The sequence below is a fragment of the Mesoplodon mirus genome (genome assembly GCF_964341445.2).
Source record: "Mesoplodon mirus genome assembly, chromosome: 4".
NCBI lineage: Eukaryota > Metazoa > Chordata > Mammalia > Artiodactyla > Ziphiidae > Mesoplodon > Mesoplodon mirus.
This window is the reverse complement of record NC_138979.1, coordinates 103,963,310-103,978,258: the sequence shown is the minus strand read 5'-3', so window position 1 is coordinate 103,978,258 and position 14,949 is coordinate 103,963,310. Positions and strand designations below refer to the sequence as shown.

The 14,949-nt window shown below is 44.2% G+C and overlaps 1 protein-coding gene across 1 annotated transcript in view; it reads left to right on the top strand.

Moving 5' to 3' along the window:
• RTF1 (RTF1 homolog, Paf1/RNA polymerase II complex component) overlaps positions 1-14,949 on the top strand; it is a gene marked incomplete at its 5' end in the record, with an annotated part of 50,004 nt that extends 35,055 nt beyond the window's left edge. The window contains 12 exons of the mRNA XM_082618911.1: positions 4,992-5,127; positions 5,621-5,798; positions 7,562-7,644; positions 8,814-8,901; positions 9,009-9,116; positions 9,700-9,777; positions 10,306-10,427; positions 10,584-10,641; positions 11,084-11,161; positions 11,632-11,727; positions 12,463-12,574; positions 12,819-14,949. Of these exons, the coding sequence (XP_082475037.1) occupies positions 4,992-5,127; positions 5,621-5,798; positions 7,562-7,644; positions 8,814-8,901; positions 9,009-9,116; positions 9,700-9,777; positions 10,306-10,427; positions 10,584-10,641; positions 11,084-11,161; positions 11,632-11,727; positions 12,463-12,574; positions 12,819-12,925 (1,244 nt within the window). The 3' untranslated portion in view covers positions 12,926-14,949. The remainder of the gene's footprint in view (positions 1-4,991; positions 5,128-5,620; positions 5,799-7,561; positions 7,645-8,813; positions 8,902-9,008; positions 9,117-9,699; positions 9,778-10,305; positions 10,428-10,583; positions 10,642-11,083; positions 11,162-11,631; positions 11,728-12,462; positions 12,575-12,818) is intronic.

Below are 14,949 nucleotides of genomic sequence, written 5' to 3'. Positions count from 1 at the left end.
GATTTTTAACCACTGAACCACCAGGGAAGTCCCTGCTTTTATTTCTATTGCCTCCATGGGATACTGACCTAAGAAAACACTGGTACGATTTATGTCAGAGAATATTTTGCCTGTGTTCTCTTCTAGGAGTTTTATGGTGTCATGTCTTATATTTAAGTCTTTAAGCCACAAAATGGTGATATTCTAATCTATCATTCTTTCTTCATTTATTATCTGGTGTGCTTCTGGAAAGAGAAACTTCTCATCAGCTATTCAGTTACCACCAGGGACATTTTGTATAGGAAAGGCAGAGTAAATTATTGCCTTTTTTCCCCCTTTTATTTACTAGTTTTCAAAAGAATGAGATAGTTCCTTGGCAAACTCCAAAGATAACCAGTGAAATTTGTTTATTTTGAATATCCCTGTGAACTCATGGATTCTAACATACTTTATAGGTTTTTTAAATATAAATTTATTTTTATAAATTTATTTTTGGCTGCATTGGGTCTTCTTTGCTGCGTGCAGGCTTTCTCTAGTTGTGGTGAGCAGGAGCTACTCTTCGTTGCAGTGCGTGGGCTTCTCATTGCGGTGGCTTCTCTTGTTGCGGAGCACAGGCTCTAGGCGCGCGAGCTCAGTAGTTGTGGCTTGCAGGCTCAGTAGTTGTGGCGCACGGGCTTAGTTGCTCCTCGGCATGTGGGATCTTCCCAGGCCAGAGCTCAAACCCGAGTCCCCTGCATTGGCAGGTGGATTCTTAACCACTGTGCCACCAGGGAAGTCCCCATACTTTATGTTTTTACTCCATTGCAATTATTATTATTATTATTGTTGAGACTCAAATTGTCTTATCTTCAAGCAGTTGTAGCCTGTGTCCTTTTTTTTTTTTTTTTTTTTTTGTAGCCTGAGTCCTTTTGATGTGAAACCCCAGTAGTCTTTAATAGCTTTCTTGCTTTCTGGATTTGGAATCAGCCATTTCTCTAAGAAGCCCTGGTTTTTTTTTGGTTTGGGGTGGGGTTTTTTTTTTCTCATGAGAAATTGTATTTAGACACCATAGTCTAGACGCAGGAGTGCAACTGGGTTGGTTATTATTTCTAAGTCTTTTCAGTGTCCACAGCTAGGATTTTTTTTTTAAGAATAAATTTATTTTGAGCCTCATACTGGTATGTCTGTTTCAAAAATAGGATACCAAGTTTTTTTGTTTTGTTTTGACTTATAGCAACTTTCTTAAGGTATAATTAAGGTACCATACTGTTTACTCATTTAAAGTATACAAGGCAATGGCTTGTAGTATATTCACAGCTATGTAGTAAAACTCAATGAGTTTTAAGATGTTTCATTACCCTAGAAAGAAACCCTATATCCCTTAACTGTCACCCCGCTACAGACCTGTTATCTCCCAGCCCTAGGCAACCACTGGTCTACTTTCTGTCACTATAGACTTGCCTATTCTGGGCATTTCATATAAATGGACTCATACAATATATGATCTCTTGTGTCTGGCTTCTTTCACGTAGCATGCTTTCTAGGTTCATCCATGTTGTAGCACGTAACAATACTTCTTCCTTTTATGTCTGAATAATATTCCATTGTATGGATATACACATTTTATTTATCCGTTCACCTCTTGAGGGACACTGGGTTGTTTCCACTTTTTGACTGTTATGAATAATGCTGCTCTGAGCATTTATAGTGGAATTGTTAAAGCATATGGTAACTCTGTGTTTGACTTTTTTTTTTTTTTTTTTTTTTTTTTTTGCGGTACACGGGCCTCTCACTGTTGTGGCCTCCCGTTGCGGAGCACAGGCTCCAGACACGCAGGCTCAGCGGCCATGGCTCACGGACCCAGCCGCTCCACGGCATGTGGGATCTTCCCAGACCGGGGCACGAACCCGTGTCCCCAGCATCGGCAGGCGGACTCTCAACCACTGCACCACCCGGAAAGCCCTGTGTTTGACCTTTTGAGAAACTGCCAGGCTGTTTTCCAAGAGGCTTAACCATTTTGCATTCCCAGCAGCAATGTATAAGGGTTCCACTCTTTCCACATCCTCACTAACACTTGTCATTGTCTTATGATTATAACCATTTCAGTGGGTATAAAGTGGTATCTTGTTGTGGTTTTGATTTGCATTTTCCTAATGACTGGTGATGCTGAGTATCTTTTTGTATGCTTTTTGGCCATTTGGATATCTTCTTTGATGAAATGTCTAGTCAAGTCCTTTGCCCATGTTTTAATCAAGTTCTTTGGTTCTTGTTGTTGAGTTGTAAGACTTTTTAAATTATTTTGAATATTCTTTATCAGGGACACGGTTTACAAATATTTTCTCCCATTCTCCCATAGGTTGTCTGTTCACTCTTTAATAGTGTCATTTGATGTATAAGTTAATTTTGATGAAGTACTATTTACCTTCACTTTTCTTTTGTTGCCTGTACTTTCGGTGTCACATCCAATAAGTCATTGCTAAATCCAGTGTCATAAAGCTTTCCCCTGTTTCCTTTGAAGAGTTTGATAGTTTTAGCTCTTACATTTAGGTCTTTGATCCAGGGACTTCCCTGGTGGTCCAGTAGTTAAGACTCCACGCTCCCAATGTTGGGAACCCGGATTTGATCCCTGGTCAGGGAACTAGATCCCGTATGCCACAACGAAGGTCCTGCACGTGGCAACGAAGATCCCATGTGCCACAACTAAGACCCGGCGCAACCAAAAGAAAAGATCTTTGATCCATTTGAATTAATTTTTGTATATGGTGTAAGGTTAGAGTCCACTTTTTTTTTTTTTTTTTTTGGCACATGGGATATCCAGTTTTCCCAGCACAAGTTTGTTTTTGGGTTTTTTTGGTTATTTTTGTTTGTTTGTTTTGTTTTTTAATATTTATTTATTTATTTGGCTGCATTGGGTCTTAGTTGCGGCACACAGGATCTTCGTTGCAGCATGAGAGATCTTTAGTTGCGGCATGCAGACTTCTTAGTTGAGGCATGTGGGATCTAGTTCCCTGACTAGGGATCAAACCCGGGGCCCCTGCATTGGGAGCATGGAGTCATAGCACTGGACCAGCAAGGAAGTACCACAGCACAAGTTTGTTTTTCTTTTGTTTTTTATAAATTTATTTATTTTTGGCTGCACTGGGTCTTTGTTGCTGTGTGCGGGCTTTCTCTAGTTGTGGCAAGCGGGGGCTACTCTTCATTGCAGTGCATGGACTTCTCATTGCGGTGGCTTCTCTTGTTGCGGAGCACGGGCTCTAGGTGCGCGGGCTTTAGTAGTTGTGGCGCGCAGGCTCAGTAGTTGTGGCTCACAGGCTCTAGAGCACAGGCTCAGTAGTTGTGGTGCACGGGCTTAGTTGCTCCATGGCATGTGGGATCTTCCCGGACCAGGGATTGAACCCGTGTCCCCTGCATTGGCAGGCAGATTCTTAACCACTGCACCACAAGGGAAGTCCCCCCACCCCAGCACAAGTTTTTGAAATGACTGGCATTTCCCTATTGATTGGTCTTGACACCCTTGTTGGAAATCATCTTACCATATATGCAAGGGTTTATTTCTGGGCTCTTTATTTCATTGGTCTGTATGTCTGTCTTTTGAATGACTATGTTTTAAAGTCACTTGTTGGGAGTTCCCTGGTTGTCTAGTGGTTAGGATTCAGCGCTTTAACTGCCGTGGCCTGGGTTTAATCCCTGACCAGGGGAATGAGATCTTGCAAGCCCCACAGTCAAAAAAAAAAAAACCAACACAAAACACTTGTTATAGTTGTTTTTTGTGTGGTTGTGCCATCAAATGAGTACTTTATTTTATTTTGCTTGTGATCTGTAGAGATGACTTATTTTTCTGTTCTATGATTATACATGATGCAAGGTTCCAAAGTCAAATCTACTAAGCAAGGTATATTCAGAGAAATTTAGCATCTATAGCCTTCTCTTTCACCCCTTGCCTCCCTCCCATAGTAGACGACCACTTAAAAAAATTTTTTTATATCCTTCCTTTTTATTTTTTAAACAAAAGGACACAGATTCACCTTCCATCTTAGATTAATGTTAGTGCATTATACACACTTCTCTCTACCTTGCTTTTTTCACTTAACTATATATTCTAAAGATAACTCCTTAGTTTTTATGTTGAGCAATGGTTAGTAGACTACCTGTTTTTGTAAATAATTTTATTGGAATACAATGATGCCCATTTTTTCATAATTGTGACTACTTTCTGTCTGCAGTAGCAGAGTTGAGTAGTTGATACAGTGACCATATAAAGCCTATCCTAAAAATATTTATGTGTTCATTTAAAACATTTTCTGACTCAGGATGCAGTGTAAGGCTCGGCTCTTTCCTTTTTTACAGCTGCAGCGTAGTTCATTGGGTGGATGTGCTAGAGGTGATTCAGCCACTCCCCTTTGTGGACATTTGGGTTGTTTTCAGTCTCCTGCTATTACAGATAGTACTGTAAACTCAAAGTAAGTTTTTCCTGAAAGACTCTCTGAAGACATCTTAAGTTTTTCCCCAATTTTCCTGCCAATCTTCAAGTGCCTTGAGAGAAATAAAAGACAACTGTCAGTAGAGTTGGTGACCCTTTTTGCCCACTTAGTGACAGTCTTCCAGCCCTTTTTTTTTTTGTCTACTGCGGCTTGACGTTCGGTGTGACTTAAACTTTCTGCTTAACGCACTTGTTTGTTTGTTTTTGCGGTATGCGGGCCTCTCACTGTTGTGGCCTCTCCCCTTGCGGAGCGCAGGCTCCGGACGCGCAGGCCCAGCGGCCATGGCTCACGGGCCCAGCCGCTCTGCGGCATGCGGGATCCTCCTGAACCTGGGCATGAACCCCTGTCCCCTGCATCGGCAGGCGGACTCTCAACCACTGCGCCACCAGGGAAGCCCAACGCGCTTGTTAACACAAGTAATCACAAACCAGGCCAGAGAGGATGGAGCTGTCTGTTGAGTCCTTTTCCATGTTCCAGTTCTTTTTCAGGGATGAAAGATGTTTCAGCTTCTTATTGAGAGAATCTAGGTAAACATTTCCTCTTTTTTTTAAGCTGAGCTTCTCGCCAAGAAACAGCCATTAAAGACCAGTGAGGTGTACTCTGACGATGAGGAGGAGGAGGAAGATGACAAGTCCAGTGAAAAGTCAGACCGCTCATCCCGAACGTCGTCATCTGATGAAGAAGAGGAGTAAGCTGTGTACATTTTGGTCTAGTAGTCAGGATAGGTGGGTTCTTTGGGGAAAGGCTTAGTGTAGTTTCCAAATTTCCCCTGTTCGGGTGACGAACGTTGGTTTGGTTCCATACCCTGAATTGCTGAGCTGGGTTCCCCAGCACATCAGTCCAGACATATACTTCTGCTGTTGGCTCTTAGCCTGTACCCCTGCACACTTCATCAGGGCCAGGCGGGTAGGAGCTGCCTTCATGTCACCCTCAGATTGGCCAGGAGCTTCCATTAGTTTTCCTAGTCTGATAGGTTATCTGGGATGGCAGCCTCATTTGAGACAGTTCACACTACTGGTTAGGAATAGGATTCTATTCCCACTTTCCTGTTGCTTCATTTGTTTCTCCTACTGTGTGAAATCACCCACACTTCGGTTAAGTTTTAAGAAGTTGGTATTATTTATTTACCTTGATCTGTTTTTATGATGCACATTTTTCCCAGTGTCCTATGTTCCTCACAGGAAAGAAGAGATCCCTCCAAAATCACAACCGGTCTCCTTACCGGAGGAACTGAATCGGGTTCGATTATCACGGCATAAGCTGGAACGTTGGTGTCACATGCCCTTCTTTGCTAAAACTGTCACAGGATGTTTTGTACGGATTGGCATTGGAAACCACAACAGCAAACCAGTTTACCGGGTTAGTATTTCTTTCCTTGGACAATTGTCCATGTTTTAAATATAATGATTCTTAGCTGGGAGTAGGAACTACTGAACAAATTTGTCACTTTTCCCATTTGATGGGTAAATAGACTCCAGTTGAGATGCCCTTAGAACAGTGACAGTCTGAGCCAACCAGAGATCTGTTGTGACCTGCTGCCAGGAGGAGTACTTGGAGCCCAAGGGTTTAGATTTAGAACAATTTTCTCTATCCTCCTTCCATGTAGATGTGAGAAGGCAGACACTTACAAAGTATTTTTCAAGAGTTATGTAATCTGGAAGATACGTTCATTTGAAAAATAAATAAATGAAAAATTTCCATGTTACATACTAAGTGACTTCTGGAACAGGGAGTTATATTGAGGTTTGAAAAATGACAAACAGGGACTTCCCTGGTGGCACAGTGGTTAAGAATCCGCCTGCCAGCATGGGGGACATGAGTTCGAGCCCTGGTCCGGGAAGATTCCGCACGCCATGGAGCAACTAAGCCCGTGTGCCGCAACTACTGAGCCTGCATTCTAGAGCCTGCGAGCCACAACTACTGAGCCTGCGAGCCACAACTACAGAAGCCCGTGTGCCTAGAGCCCGTGCTCCACTACAAGAGAAGCCACCACAGTGAGCAGCCTGCACACCACAATGAAGAGTAGCCCCTGCTCTCCGCAACTAGAGAAAAGCCGTGTGCAGCAACGAAGACCCAATGCAGCCAAAAATTAATTTAAAAAAAAAAAAAAAAAAAGAATCTGCCTGCCAATGGAGGGGACATGGGTTCAAGCCCTAGTCCGGGAAGATCCCACATGCTGCGGAGCAACTAAGCCTGTGCACTACCGCAACTACTGAAGCCCGTGCTCCACAACAAAGAGAAGCAATCACAGTGAGAAGCCCTCGCACCTCAACGAAGAGTAGACCCCACTCGCTGCAACTAGGAAAAGACCGCACGCAGCAACAAAGACCTGATGCAGCCAAAAATAAATAAATAAATAAATAAATTATTTTTAAAAATCCCTCCAACCTAATAGAGATTATTTTGTGAGTTCCAGCTCTGCTTCTATGGTCTAGATAACTAGAACATAGCTGTTTGATGATTTTTTTTCTTTTTGTTTTTGTTTGTTTTGTTCTGGGTTGTTTGGTTTTTTGTTTTTTTTTTTTTGCGGTACGCGGGCCTCTCACTGTTGTGGCCTCTCCCGTTGCAGCCGGACGCGTAGGCTCAGTGGCCACGGCTCAAGGGCCCAGCTGCTCCGCGGCACGCGGAATCTTCCCGGACCGGGGCGCGAACGCAAACCCGTGTCCCCTGCATCGGCAGGCGGACTCTCAACCACTGCGCCACCAGGGAAGCCCGGTTGTTTGGTTTTAACATGTGTTTTGCCTCCTTCTGTGAGGGCCAGGGGCCCTGCCATGTCCCAGAAACCTTGGCAACAGAAACAGACCTCATGGTCTTCACACTTGATTGATAAAACTGACCTCTGAAATCCAGGTGCACCCCTTAGTAAGGTAGAATTAAGTTGGAGGGGAAGCTTCCAACGCCCCACCAGGCTAACTGCCTCCTCGCCTGGCGCTTGCTTAACTCTGGGCACAGGTGCCTGGCTGTCTGAGTTCTAAGCCTGAGAAAAGTGCCCAGAACACCTGGCAGCTGTGGGCTTCTCTCAGTGCGGGGTCACTCATCTGCATTTATGCAGATGGAGCCAGACGGTGGGGTGGAGAGCTCTGCAAGAGTCTGTTGTGATTGGTGTCTCTGTCCTCACTTAGGTTGCTGAAATCACGGGTGTAGTGGAAACCGCCAAAGTTTACCAGCTTGGTGGCACCAGAACAAACAAAGGGCTACAGCTACGGTAGGAGAGGTGCTTCCGTGGCAGCTTCTGCTCCCACTGCAAACAGGCACTGCCTGTTGGGGCTGTTATTCACTCCCAGTGTGATGTTTCTTGTTACAGTAATACTGTTTGTGTTATCCCCACAGGGGACTTGGAGGGAAACTTGTATTCTGACTTTGCCTATAGGGAAAGAAGGATATATCTCTCTCATAGGGGGAAGTCAGGGCTATGGAGTGGTGGGACACATAGAAGGAAAATGTCAGATTGCGAGACCCCCTCCTCCCAGAATCCTGCAGGCATTCCTCGGGAGCATGGTCAGGAGGCTTGCTTCTGGTCCTGGCTCCATCACTAACTAACTTGATCTTTCACAAGCCAGGTTACCTTTTTGGACTTGGTTTCTGCTTCAATAACATGATATTGACTGAATGCTGGCTACATGCCACAGTTCTAGGCATCAGGATAGAAGCAAGAACAAAATACACACACAAATCCCTATCCTCTTGGAGACTGAAAATTCTAAAGGCCCTATATGGGAAGGAATAGAAGTAGCTTGCCAGGTGACTGCAAATAGTGGGTCATAGACAAGGCTCTGCCATGACCTTATTTGGCCTCTCTGGTCTCTCTGTTCCCTTCTCCCATTCCCATCATTTCTCCTGGACTGTTTGAAAAGAGCCAGTTGGGGTGGGCAGCAGCCATGACGTGCTGAGAGTGACTATCTCTGGGAGGGTGGCACTGACTCACGTGACCAGCACAGGAGTCAGTAGAACGGCAGTGTTCTTCCTCTCTAGGGATAGAGCTTCCTTGTCATTCAGATATCTATGTAATATTTCATATTCTTGATGCCAGTTGACTGTGATGGATTTTATTGTAAATGGACTTTGGAAGCACTGGCCAAATCCACTTGTTTCCGGGGCTCACTTTGATTCTTAATCCCTGCTGCCCGTTAGAACAAGCTGGGAGGGGTTTTTTGTTTGTGCAATTTCAGTGCCTGGTTCCTACTCCCAGAGATTCTGATTCAGTTGATCTAGAGTGGTGCTTTGGCACTAGAAGTTTTGTAAATATTCCTAGATGATTCTAAAGGGTAGCTAGGATGGAAACCCACAGAGACAGGTGGTGTACAGTCTGGTGGGGTTGCTCTTCTGGTGCTGCAGTCAACGTACCCATTCCTGAAGCTGCTCTTTTTCGTGTAGGCACGGCAGTGACCAGCGAGTGTTCCGCCTAGAGTTTGTCTCGAACCAGGAGTTCACTGAAAGCGAATTCATGAAGTGGAAAGAAGCGGTAAGTGGACAGACAGCACCTCCCTGGCAGTTGTTGATGAAAACACTGAGAGGGCCTCTTTCCAAAACCCTTTATCATAAATAACCTTTTATCATGTTTTGGTCCAGATGTTCTCTGCTGGCATGCAGTTGCCCACTCTAGATGAAATCAATAAGAAGGAATTATCTATTAAAGAAGCTCTTAATTATAAATTCAATGACCAGGACATTGAAGAGGTAAGAAACCTGGTACCCCAGAGTCCGGAGGCTCATCAAGAACCAGTGTTAGAGAAGATCATGCCTTTCTTTTCTTTCCTGTATCTTGACATTTTTGGCTCTGCTACTGTTGCATGAGGAAGAGGGAATACTAATATCGCTACCATATTATTTATAGTTCATCAAGATTTTCTCCATACATTCTCACTTGAAGTCATAGACTAAGGAATTGTATTCAGGGTTCAGGGATCTGTATTCTTCTTCTAGACTTGGTCCTTCAAGAGTTTTCTTTTTCCACAACATTTTGGTAAAATTCTTTGATCTCTGTTCGCTTGGACAGTGGCTAGCCTGACAGTACAAGGTCCTTGGGCTGCTGCTGTTTATTGGTGCATGTTTCTTCCCACTATCCCAGAAGAATCTCCATGACCCCGGAAGCAGCATAGTATCCCTTGGAATGAACTCGCTCTCTCTGTGGGGCATGGCATTCTTACAGGAAGAGCAGCCCCTGTTTACCTAGCTGCTTACCCCCACAATGGGCTCACCTATCTTGCCTACAAAACTAATGTAGAAATACCTCACTGCTGGTGTCTCCTCTCTGTTACAGATTGTAAAAGAGAAAGAAAGATTCAGGAAAGCCCCACCCAACTATGCTATGAAGAAAACGCAGCTCCTAAAGGAAAAGGTGAGGACTTGTGGTTGAACCTCTCTCCCTGTCCTGAAAGGAGATGTGGAAATCAAACTTGTTCACCGTCTGTCAAGTTAGTAGTGGCAGGATTGGGAGAAAATGCTGGGCTCAAATGTAAGCAACAGTGCTTTCTTGGCACCTGGGCAGCATCCTTTGGCTGTTTTCCTTTCTATAAATTGAAACTGATCTTGCTTGTTCCATTTTCCTCACTTTCTAGTCACTTTAGTTTCATGTGTAATAAGATAGACCCCAGGGTAGTATCAGCACTGGGCCTGAACAGACGAATGATATTGCCAAGCCCAGCTGCGGTGGGTGGTTTTCCATTCTTCACATCAGGGTGGGGTGAGCCTTGTTAGGCTGAGTTAGCCATGTGGGGCCTGGGTTCTATGGTGTTTGTTTTCAGTACTCTTTCACACCTCCTGTCATTTGTTCATCATGTGAGGTATCTTGCCTGTGCTGGAAGTAATGGGACACTTAATATAGAGCCAGTCATAGCCAAAATCTCACGTGTCTCTCTATGTGCAGGCCATGGCCGAGGACCTGGGGGATCAGGACAAGGCCAAACAAATCCAAGACCAGCTGAATGAGCTGGAGGAACGAGCAGAGGCCCTGGACCGCCAGCGGACCAAGAACATATCTGCAATCAGGTGTGTTACAGATCCTTGGTCCACAATTATCAGGCGAGCCTGTGGCCTTGTACGCACTGTGCTCCAGTGGCTCCACGTTATCTCCGGGGTGAGGTCTCAGTGGTCCCCTCCCTCCTTTCACAGCCCACTGACTCATGCCTCTTACTCACCCCACAGTTACATCAACCAGCGGAACCGGGAGTGGAACATTGTGGAGTCTGAGAAGGCCCTTGTGGTGAGTAAGACAACTTTATCTGGATCACTGAAAATAATTTTAATTAATAAAACAATATGTAATCTTTTCTGTATCTTGCTTGAGTTTTTCTTTCAATTATTGAAGTAACGTGTACACTTAACACACACATAGTTTCTCTGTAGGCACACATACAACCACATAAGTTATTAATTTATAATAAAAAGCAGCAGTCTTCTGCCCTGTCTTATCCCTCCCCATCTTTAGATTCTACTCCATGCATATTCATTTTTATCAATTTCCAGTCTTTTTCTTTTGGTTGTTGCCCCCATAATCTGCTCTGGTGTTCTTAAAGGGAAAAGGATGATAGACAGCCTTTGACTTTTTTCAGGACCTTGCAGACTGTTATTTATATGTAAGCTTATGATGAATGAGAGGTGGGGGGCAGGAGATGCAGTTCTGTAATACACGCTCTTTGTTTCAGGCTGAAAGTCACAACATGAAAAACCAACAGATGGATCCTTTTACCAGGCGACAGTGTAAACCTACCATCGTTTCTAATGTGAGTGCCTAAAGAGGACGTTTTTAGTCAGGACCTAGATTCTGGGACATAAAATGAATTCCATTAGGAGATTAATAAAGAAGTTAAAAATAATATTGTCTTAGTGGGATTTGCTTGCCTCAAACTCTTGGGTCTGGATACTTCCTTTTTTTATCTTACTGTAGGACATACAGGTAGTGAAAACCTGGCATGGATTTGTAGAAACCTATGGACTAACCGCCTATGCCAGGGCAGGTTTACCAGTGCAGCAGAGGTGAGGAATGTGTAGGCTGAAGCGCCTAGCTAGGGCCCGTCTGGGCTGGGCTTCAAAGCTTTTAATTTCCCCTTTTTGCATCCTGGAGGAAAACCCCACTGATCTGCTGATGGGCCCACTGTGGTGCCTGTGATAGTGGTGGTAGGTGGGACAGAAGCTGGTGGTAGGGCTGTGTGAGTGTTGAACAATCTCTAAAATAACTTGCACTCTCTCTCAGTCCAGAGACCCGGCTGTTCAAGCTGCCATATTGGCCCAGCTGAACGCAAAATACGGTTCTGGAGTGTTACCAGATGCTCCAAAGGAAATGAGCAAGGCAAGTATACTACTGGAGCTCGGCCACTGGTCCGGACACCAGAGCAGGCACTTCCTGGGTCGGGTTTGATTGTCCCCACCTGGAGGAACATGGCGTCCCACTTGCAGTCCTTTCTCCATCCTCATTATTTACAAATGTAATAAACAATTACTGAATTCTGGTCAGATGACCTAAATTCTAAACCCAACACCACTACTGAATGAAGTCCTTGACTACGGCTTTAGGCAACTGACCTCTAGCCCTCTAATCCACATTTTCTCATACGTAAAGCGGGGGTAATATATATACCCTGCTTATTTAACTCATAGGACAATTAGAAGGAGTAGTTGACGTGTAAGGATGAGGCAGTTTTAAAAGTGAAAGCTCTTTGAAAACTAAAATGTTAAACCAAGAGGAACTGCCCGTTTAGAAGCCATTTTCTGCCTTTTCCTGAGGAGCCCAAACTGTTCCAGGAATTCCTAAAATCTTGGGTCAGAGGTGGCTTGTTGTCTTAAGCCCACCCTTTCTCCCTCACACCACAGACATGAGCCTTCCCTTCCCTCTCCTCTTTCAGGCTCAGAAAAGAAACTTCTTTGTGGCCTCTCTTGTCCTCCCTCTGAGAGAAGGAATCAGAAAAGGGCCTTAGTAGGAAGATCTAATGAACTCGAGCAGGAGCCTTTACCATTAGTGGTCGCTGCTTCTTGAAGTCCACTTGCATTTATACTTTTGTAATTACTTTTTCTCTTCACATTGCAGGGTCAGGGAAAGGATAAAGATTTGAATTCTAAGTCAGCCAGTGACCTCTCAGAAGACTTGTTCAAAGTACATGATTTCGACGTGAAGATTGATTTACAAGTTCCCAGCTCAGGTAGGTGAAGGTGCAGATTGGCGATGAGTAAGAACCACGTGGCTCCATGGCTCTCAGCCAGCAAGGAGGCCTGATTTTAGGGAAGAAATGGGGGTGTCTGCTTACCAGTATTTATGGAGACCAGAGTAAGACAGGCTGCAGGTCTGTTTTGAGAGGGAACAGGGACAGTAAGGAAGGCTACCTGAAGGAGTGAAGCACAAGACCAAAGGACCTCAGATGCCGATTTGCCTCTTCTTTCCCATAGAGTCAAAGGCTTTGGCCATCACCTCCAAGGCTCCGCCAGCCAAGGATGGAGCTCCAAGGAGATCTCTGAACTTGGAAGACTACAAAAAACGACGAGGGCTTATTTGAGCGCACCCAGCCTGCTGCTTCTGACCCTGCATGCCCCATCACGGTGTCCCACCTTTCCTCTTTTCCTTTGATTTGCCCTCACTGGGCTGGAGCAGCAGTAGAACTGGGAAGAGACTCTAAACTGCCATTCATCTGTAATATAAACCATTTGCTGTATAGACTTCCCTTGTCTGCGACATCTTCCACAAACCCCCCAGGCCCCACCCAGTGTGAACCTGGGCTCTCTTGGGCTTTATCCATGTCTTTAGATTTGTGTTTGCCTTTTTTTTTTTTTTAAACCAGCACAGTTCATTGGCCACTCTGCACGCATTCAGTGTTACCGTGGAGCTGGGATTCTTGCTGGAGCCCCTGGCGGTGATAGCAGCAGCACCGGGCAGCCTCCTCTATGGACTGCCTTGGACCCAACCATTGCACATTTGGCACCGGACCCTCTGGAGGGAGTGGGGACTGGGCACCTGCAGTCCTCCTTCCTCTCTCCTCATCTTTCTCTTCTTCCCATCTCTGCGGAAGAAGGATTTTCAAAACCAGTTTAGTTTCCAAAAAGTGTACATTTTTGGGGAGGGAGGGGGGTCTATTTGAGAGAGAGTGTGTATGTGTGTATGTGTCTGTAAGTGTGTGGATTTTTTAATCATTTTTTTAAAATGCAGTACTCTTTGTATCAGTCTGTCATGGGTCTATAGCTGTTTCAGATTTTTTTCAGCTGTACTTGAGCATCTGAAACTGCAAGAAAGAAACTCATTAAATGTGATTCTTCTTACTAAACAGGCCTGACTGCTGTAGCTGTGTAACTTCCCCTCCCCCACCTCCTCTTCCCCATCACCTCCCTACCTTGGAGAAATCTCCCCAGTTTGGCCCCTGCCCTGTCGGCTGTGTCCTGGCAGGTGGGAGGGAAGCCCACAGCCAGGTACCAGGGAGGGCAGTGCAGGTGTCTTGCTCAGCCCATGTGTATAGACCACAGCTTCCTGGCTGAATGTAGAGTGTGTCTATTCCCCACCCCATGCACTTGTCTCTTCTTAGTGATTCTGTTTTGCCATTTCAGCAAGAATGATACTTTGTTCTGTTTTTTAAGAGAAAGTATTCAACATGAATGTGGAGAGAACGAACACAAAGATTTAGGTTGCAAATGTTACAAGCATGTGCAGTTTTGTGTGTGTGTATACATATATATATGGTAAGCATATATATTGTTGTGCAGCTAGGGTGAAGCCAGCAAAGAAGTATGTATGTCTTTATGAAATGTTTGCAAAGAGATAAGCTGACTGCTTGATAATCATTCTCAGGTGTAAAGCTCCAAGTGTAAATAAAAGTGGCATTTAACAGATCTTTTCAGAACAAAGTACAGCTGACTATATAAAACAAGAACTAAGATAAAGGAACAGCTGAGAGCTGCTGATTCCCACAAGAGGGAGAGGCATCTCAAAGCCCCACTTTGTATTTCTTCACCCTACTTTCTATAAGAAAGTGGGATGATGGGACATCATGAAGTTAAGTTGTTTTTAAACATAAAAATGAACTTGGTAACTCTTCCGGGTTTAGTAGAGCCTCAGTGTTGCTTTAACTTAGTTTACACTTTTTTTATTTAAAAAAAAGAAAAAAGCAGCAATCGATGGTTTTTAAAAAGAATTGTGTCTGTAAAATTGATAAATATGACTGTAACACAGCTATGTGGTGGCTGTGACACAGTTTGGTTGGGCAAAGGAGTGGTGATGGACTCATTAAAATCATATATACTTGAATAGTCCATTGACCGAAACTCTTTATAGACTATTGTGTAAATGTGGAATCACAGACTGTTAAACATTGCCTGGACTCCAGCAGAGTCCTGGAAGCTGCTGGGACCTCTCCTATAGTGACAAACTTGGACTTTTTTTTCTTCTGGTTTTAAAAGACATGAAATTATAGAATCCATATAATTTGCTGGAGTCATTCTGATCCACCATGTAGATCTGTATTTAGTATCATTTGGATTTGGAGAAGTGTCGGTTACATTATGGCTGTGTAATAAAATTTTTATTAAAACTACA